Genomic DNA, 8306 nt, shown 5'->3' on the forward strand with positions numbered 1-8306 from the left:
ATTTCTAATTTCTTTAGGTCCTTCAGCTTCCAATTTAATATCATTTCAGATTTAATTAGTGTGCCATTTACCCCTCTCCCAGATCATTAATGATGATGATAAATAAGATTGGACCTATTACCATTCCCTGGGGCACCTCTCTTCCTTTTAATGAATGAGCTTGACATAGGTGAAACTTTTAGTTTGAAGCTTGAAATATAATGAATTTTAAATGTAACATTCATTTTATTTTATTTTGCAGTTGCTAATTATTGATGGACAGCAGCTGAGAACTGACCCAGCTACTGTGATGGATGAAGTACAGAAGTTTCTGGGAGTCTCTCCTCATTATAATTACTCTGAAGCTCTAACGTGAGTTAATTTTGATAATTAATATAATTCTGTATAAATAATGCAGTCATTTAAAAGTAAATAATAGTGTAACTGTATTTTAATTTTTTTATCTTTCTTTTTCAATGTAGTATATATGAATAGAGAGAAAGTGAGAGACAGAAAGAGAGAGAAACTAGAGTATATCATAAAAAAAGAAGCTCTCCATCTCTAAATATTAACAAAAAAAGGACAGGGCTAGAAATAGACTATAAATTGGTTCATTATAAATGTGGAAATTTGTAATAAGATAAAGAATATCTAGATTTACTATAATTATTGGCAGTAAACATTTTAGGAAAATGTTCAGGGCTTCAGGCTGATCTCTGTCGTTTAGAGATTCTAGTGCATATATGCAGCAGGATAAATTACCACACCTCTACCTACTACAAGGTTCTTACACCTCCTTTAGAAGCATTTGGTACCTGTCACAATTGGAAATAGTTTGTTGGACTAGATGGGTCCAGATGGATCCAGCTGGACTAGATGCTTCTGCTCCATTGTGGTTGTTCCTATATTCCTAAAAAGAATAGGCTTAATTTTGCAGGGAACTGAATGGTTTTTGGAGGGTGTTCATATATTCTGTGTAGTAGCTGAGAGTGCACAGCACCTTTCAGAAGTCCCTTGTTATCTTGTAGGATCAAGTCCAATGATGGAATATCTGTCAGCTGCAGTCAGTTGCCTTCCACTAGGAATAGGATAGGCAAAATGTTAGATAGATCTTAACCAATTTATGATGCCTACAATAGCAGGAGACTAGACCCAGGGATCCAGGAGGCTCCATCTTGTTTTTATATCCCTACAATGACATTGGTTCTTGTAAACAATCATTGCAAAATGATACCAGCTCTCCTTCCATTAATTCTTCATGTAAGCCACGTTACTAATCCTAGTTTATGAAACCTTTGTTTGAATTTTGGATTGGTAAGAGAGGGATACCTTCCCATTTCCTCCTCACCATGATAAGGTACAGCATGCATAAACAGACTTAGCAGAATGCTAGTTTCCCTTAACTTCAGCATCAGTTGGAATAAAGACTCAACAATATCAGTGTCAGCAATGTAACATGCTCTTTGTCTATAATAGATATTTCTGTACACAAACCTTTGGGATTTTGACATTTAGATTCACTTGCCCTTAAAATTAGATTGATAGCCATAGGCTGCTCTTTTGAATACAAGCTCTTTGTCTGTTTTTATAAGAAGTTCTCAGGAAAGAATGCTTTTCTTACCTAGACATTTCTTTATTTAATGTTTTCATCCAATTGTGTTCCGTTCTTTTTTGTGGAGTATGTAGCAAAACAGACTTTATCTTTTATAAGATAAAGTCAAGTGCATTGTAAAGACATAATGGGCCAAATTTATCCCTGGAGTAGCTCTATTGAAAGTTCATTCTCTTTTTACACCAAAGCCCTTGACCTCAGTGCTCTGAATTATTCCCATCTGCATCTAATTCTGTGACATCCATTTCCTTCATGTTTGCCCTTGAACACTGATAATGTTCACTGAGGGTAACTGAGATTAAAGCAACTTGTTCCATTAAAGAGACTCTGGAACAATTCATCCCTTAAATTTAAAGCAGTGTTGTAACATCAGTAATGAATTTGGCCATGTATGTCTTTTGGTAACAGATATAAGTAGTAAAAAGAGCTATCTAAAGTATTGTGAATTTTTAGGTGAAAGCAGCATAAAACATCTTTTGCCCTTACAGGTTCTTTATCCAATGAACTCAATGTATTTTACAACTTGCAATTAAGCTTCAAAATAAATTGTTGTGCTCAGGCACAGAGGATAAGAATTTAAGCAGTGAAAAGTGAATTTTAAGGAAGGAATTGCAGACTCAAATATTATAGTGATTGGCATTGTATAAAATGTGAGAATGAAGGTTTGCCTATGGTTTTTCAGGCCATGACAACATCAGAAGATTGCCAACAAGTGCCAGTTGGCAGTCCCCCCCTTTGCCCGTTAGAATCAACAATATTTTATAGCCCTAATTTGAGACTGATACATTGCCTTTAAAATAGTGCGATTACAATGTTGGTGTTTTGATAAAGCAAGTGTAAATTGTACTGCAATTTTAATAGACTGTAGACTTTGATTATATCAGCTTTATAGTATGGTTTGCTGTGAATTTAAACTATTATAATGTGAAGTCTGTTGTTTCAGAACATTTGCTTATGGATGAAGTGCATCTCACAAAGTCTTTTTTTACAAAGACAGATTTTAATTAATTCAGTATGAAACTTGTCAATAAACGTTGGTTACAAGGCATGTTGTTTTAATATAAACAGAGAAAGCATATGAAGTTTTACAATATATCCCTACATCATCCTTTTACTAGCTGATACAGTGTTTTTTCCCCCACAGTCAGCTAAGTAAAACTTGGCATGCAGCATCATAAAAACTGTGCTTCCATTTAGATTGCTGGTTAAATAATATTGGCCAGCAATTATTCTAAAAATAATAGGGAAATTCTATTGGCAGAGGGGGATTTTTTTATTTCTGTTTAAATTAAATTAAACAATTTAAATTCTGAATAAATGTACCGGAGATATATAAATAAGATTTCTTTCTTGCAGCTTTCCTAAGTATTCACATACTGGGGAATTGATACTGTTGTGCCAGTTGAGTTAAAGCATTAAAATGTGCAGAACTATTGCACTTTTGACTGAAATATAAGTGCACTTAGAACTAACGCTCAGCAATTAGCAATTCTCAGTATTTCACTAACAGGTGAAGCCACCCTAGAGCAATTTCACATCTACTGACAATAGATTCTTTCCATCCATCCATTTACATTGGACTAACTCTCTGGTCATTCATAGAACCATAGAAAATTAGGGTTGGAAGGGACCTCAGGAGGTCCCTGCTCCAAGCAGGACCATTCCCAATTAGATCATCCCAGACAATGCTTTGTCTAGCTGGATCTTAAAAACCGCCAGGGATGGAAAGTCTGCAATCTCTCTGGGTAACCCGTTCTTGTGTTTTACTACTCTCCTAGTGAGAAAATTCTTCCTGATATTTAACCTAAACTTCCTTTGCTGCAACTTGAGACCATTGCTCCTTGTTCTGTCATCTGCCACCACTGAGAACAGTCTAGCTCCATCCTCTTTTGAATTTCCCCTTCAAGTAGTTGTAGGTTGCTATTAAATCCCCTCTCACTCTTCTCTTCTCTAGACTAAATAAGCCCAGTTCCCTCAGCCTCTCCTCAGAAGTCACGTGCCCCAACCCCCTCTCCATTTTTGTTGCCCTCTCCTGGACTCTCTCCAATTTGTCCACGTCCTTTCTGTAGTTGGGGGGGGGGGGGGCATTGTGGTGTTAGGGGTATAACTTGGGACACAGGCAGTCAGGGCCTGACTCAAGAGGGTCACTGCTCAGGAGTTCAAGGACAGACAAGGTCAGGGAAACAAAGATCCAAACTACAGCAGGGAATCAGAAACCCACAGGTCAGGGGAATGAAGCCAGGAAGCCAAGCAGCAGAACCCAACAGGAAACCAGGAAAAAAACACAGGACCTGGGATGGGTTGGCAGCCTATCTAGCCCATAAAGGTCTGAGCCAATACAGGGGAATCAGTAGTACAAAACTGCACATCGCCCATTCCCTCCATAGTGCTCCCCTCTGCAGCAGGGCCTGCTGCTCTGCTGCATCTGTACTACCTTTGCTGCAGAGGAGTTAGGGAATCAATGGTGAGGGTAAGTGTAGGCAGCTGCCTGCTCCAGGGGCTGGAAACTTGTGGTTTGCACCTGAAGGTCAACTCAAAGGGCAGCCCATGTCAGGAAAAGGTTAGGTTGGCCTAGGTCACAAAGAACAACAGGTAGAACCCAAGGACTGGGAAACTAGGAAGCATAGGTAGGAACTGGGAAACTATGAACGAGGCATTCAAAGCTGGACAGAGAGGCATCTGTCCTGTTGAGTAACCTGCTGTTTATAAGCAGGCATTCATGTCAATGCAGGCTATTGGAGTCACCTTGGGGTAGTTAGACCACTCAGTAACCCAGGCCAGATGGGGGCAATTTCACATGCTTGCAACTCTGACTTCTTACACAAAGCCTTGTTTTGCAGCACACTGAAGATACTGAATCCGTTACAAAAATTTAAGGGTGCCAAATCTTTAGCTCTGAATTTTAGAATTGTTTTGGCTGACAGCAGGTTTTATATTGTTTTGTGGTCAAATGGAAATTTTGCAAAATGTTTCCTGTAAAATGAATAACACCCCAGCAACCCAGAGGTGTTGCACAGTTAAAAGTATGTGGGTTGCACTGTAATTGCTCACTAGAAGTGTAACTCCATGGGTTTCTGTCACTGCATATAGGATATAGTTTGCCTTATACAGTCAAAGCAGTTACCTACTTCTGTGCTTATAGGCTAAAGCCATACCCTTGGTCAGCATGCTCAACTCCTACTCATATATATCCTGGGAAATTGCAGGCATTAATTGAGGTCCTGATATGAGCCTTACAACATGCTCTTAAATACAGAGTCAGTTTAATCATGTCCTGCTACAGTTGGATAGATGCTATTTATTATGATCAGTTGATTTGATATGCAAAAAGCAAAGAGCATCTATCCAGATCACTAACTCACAGTGAGCTTGTGTCTATATATAGACCTCTGAATGTAGTTCTTGCTTGATGAATAATGCCATGGATGGCTGTGTACAGTAGTCATACCAAAATAAGCAAGCATTTATAATACAAATGTGCAAAAGTTTGTAAATGTTATTATCTGTAGCATGTGCTATCTGTAGTGTGTGTGTTACATTAGAAAGAGCAGAGCAGACCTTCTATTCCCATAAAAATTAGCAGAAGTTTTGTCATTAACTGATAGAAGCCAGGTAGGAGCCACATATTGCAAGTCTGGTAAAGGCATTTTAATGTTCGTATTACTGTACAGTCAAAGTCTCTGGTAATCCATCATTGTGGGATCTCAGTGTAAAATATCATTATCACCTTTAATCCATAGTTGGACAAGCATTGGTTTTAACCTCAACTACCTAAGAAAGTATGTGTGAATTGGGAATAATGTGACGATACTTCTCTAGAGTACCAGTGGCCGAGGAGAGAGGCTCACAGTCAAACCCGAGGCACTGTGTCCAGTCTAGGGCACCAAGCTAAAAGTGCTTCTGCTTGGTGGGGAGAGGGCTCCCAGTGATAGTACCAGCCCTCAGGAAGGGAGAGTCTCTTCACAGCAACAGTAAGGGATGTTGCTCTTACAATCCCCTGAACAGAAGTCATGTTATAATCAGCTTGTTTGCTTCAGTTTGATGTTAGGTGCTATTGTACTGTCTGGGCCTGATTTCCCCTCCCCCTATGCCCCGGTTCATATTCTGGACATTCATCCTTTCAGTTGACTGGTTGTCCAGTCCTTTTCACAGCTAGGGTCAGTTTCTCTTGCTTCTGTGCTACCTTTTTTGCTCCTTCCTCTCCCATCTCCCCCCCTACCCCCGCTTTCATTTTCTCTCCTGTCTCAACTCCAACTTCATATCCCCCATCCTATTCCCTTCTTCCTTGCTCCTATTACTTTACTCCTTTCTTCTCTTACCCTACTCTTTGCACCCATAATATGTTAAAAGACAGGACTGCATTCAACTCTGGAGTTACTGTGACATCTGCCAAACATCATCCTGATCATTTGGGGACCAATTCTACCTTCTATACCCAGAGTAAATAGCCCTTTACTGTGTAAATAGTTCCATAGTTTTCTATAAAACAACTTATCAAATAAGGTACTACTCAAAACAAGCAGGGGTTGCAGATATGATCATCAGTTATTATATTGTATTCCTTTTCCTCAACTCATGTCCATCTTGTCTGTTTAGATTATAAGTGTCTCAGGAGACGGATGTGTCCTCTTATATGTTTGTGTAACATCTAGCTCATAGGACTATGTAAGTAACTAATAAAATGAAATGGGGTCTATTTGAACCTAGATACTATGGGGCCTGTACTTAAGTTATGTGTACCCTAAAAGCACAGACCCTAAAAAAGGTGACAATAATACCCTGTTATCTTTTTATCTTTCCTTCAAGAAAAAAAAATCCAGCCATTGTTAATGGGTGTGTGAATAACAGGAGGAAAGTAACCACAAAATATCAAGTTACTAAAGTAATAAATACATTCTTAAAGAGAGTGGGAACTTATTTGTTGGATTAAAAGTGTACAAAATATGCATTTCAGGTTTGATTCCCATAAAGGTTTCTGGTGTCAACTCCTGGAAGAAGGAAAAACCAAGTGTCTTGGAAAGAGCAAAGGCAGAAAATACCCTCCTATGGACTCTGAGGTAAACCATGTTCCTCTAAAGCATTTTAATATTTGAATGGCTTACAGGAGTTCCCAGTATACGTACAAAGACATTGCATGTACAAAATTTTAACAAGAAAGAAAAAGCGATTACATGTATTAACTCTTCCTGTAACTAAACCCTTCCTGATAGCGTGAAGTATATCATCATTTTTCAATCTCTTATTTCCAGTGCAAAGCATAAAGGCCAAAGGTATCTACAAATTAGCTTGTTTTGAAATTGTCCTTTAAATGTTTTCCTCATACTGTAAAAACTAGTAACCCTCAAAAAAAATTACAACTCATTTAAAATCCTGGTTCTTGAACAGAGGGCATGTCTACACATTCATTACTGCACGGTGGTTACTGTGCATTTAATTTAGTACTTGTATAATTAAGTACTAAATAAATGCACAGCCCCCAGAGTTACTGCGCAGTACCCTAATGATACTGCTCAGTAACATATTAGCACTATCTGAGCTGTGACGCGCTACTGTGCAGTGTTATTAGGCTACTGTGCAGTTAGCGTCTTGTGCAGACACATCCGGCGTGAACCACGCCTGTAATTAATTCACATGCATGTTTTGTAGTATTCATGGACAGATGTGTGCATGTGGTGCTGACCCTCTGTTCCTTTCCACGTTCCATTCTTCAGCAGTTAGCCTGTGAGTAGTTACATGGATTCTCTGGACAATTACATTTTAAAACTGTTCAGTTTTTATTTCCATTGCCTTTGAAAATATCCATTTAAAAAAATGTTCAAATAAAGTAACCTTCTCTAGGCCCAATGCTGTCATTTTCATTCAGACCCAGATCTAGATCCCTTATGAGGGCACAAAATCATAGCAAGAGTTTACAGCTTCTATTTTTATTCTGTCATGACCAAACTGAAATCCTGTTTAGTTTAGTCTGAGTAATACCTGATTTAAGACTTCAACATCTGGTCAATAGTAAGTGCTATTGTCCTATGTGGACCTCATTTTTTTCTCCTCTCTAGTTGCTATAAAACAGGAAGTCAGTGGAGTTATAATAGTATATGATCACTGAGAAAAGACATTCAGGATTTGGGAAGAGTTTGTTTGTTTGTATTGTACTTGTCAGTCCTAAATGTGTCTGAAAAATATAAATATCTAAGTGACAGACATCCAGTAATGAATAGCTAAAAACTTTTGGATCATATTCTGTTCTCAGTTAACACTGGCATAAATTCAGAGTAACAATACACTTACATAGGACACTCTGAGATCAGAATCTAATCAGTTGCTCTGACTGCGATGTACATTTTGGAAATATTGTACACCTAGTAATATAAGATTCTGCCATTCAGCTCCTGAAAACATAGATTTTGTGTGTAATACATGGGATAGGAGAAAGTATACATCATAAGCGAAAGCCTGGCATAGTTCTGATACTGTTAAAACTGCAAAACCTGGGATCAATAGCAACCACCATATAGTATTTCTCTGAATAAAAATATCTACTTTTATTATATCCACCAGTGCAGGGCTTTTCTGTCAAGCTACTACAGAGATCACAATGTGGAACTGTCAAAACTCCTACATAAATTGGGACAACCGCTACCATCCTGGCTGAGACAGGAACTGCAGAAAGTGAGATAGCATTGGAAGGAAAGCTTCTTGGAATCGCTCTTCCGCACCT

At 38.5% G+C, this 8306-nt stretch overlaps 1 protein-coding gene across 1 annotated transcript in view; it reads left to right on the forward strand.

Moving 5' to 3' along the window:
* Window positions 1-8298, forward strand: part of LOC102382619 (bifunctional heparan sulfate N-deacetylase/N-sulfotransferase 3) — a 110032-nt gene extending 101734 nt beyond the window's left edge. The window contains exons 11-13 of the mRNA XM_006019718.2: window positions 242-351; window positions 6546-6648; window positions 8147-8298. Of these exons, the coding sequence (XP_006019780.2) occupies window positions 242-351; window positions 6546-6648; window positions 8147-8266 (333 nt within the window). The 3' untranslated portion in view covers window positions 8267-8298. The remainder of the gene's footprint in view (window positions 1-241; window positions 352-6545; window positions 6649-8146) is intronic.
* Window positions 8299-8306: the final 8 nt, after the last annotated feature.

This window comes from Alligator sinensis, unplaced genomic scaffold (genome assembly GCF_000455745.1).
Source record: "Alligator sinensis unplaced genomic scaffold, ASM45574v1 scaffold544_1, whole genome shotgun sequence".
NCBI classification, from domain to species: domain Eukaryota; kingdom Metazoa; phylum Chordata; order Crocodylia; family Alligatoridae; genus Alligator; species Alligator sinensis.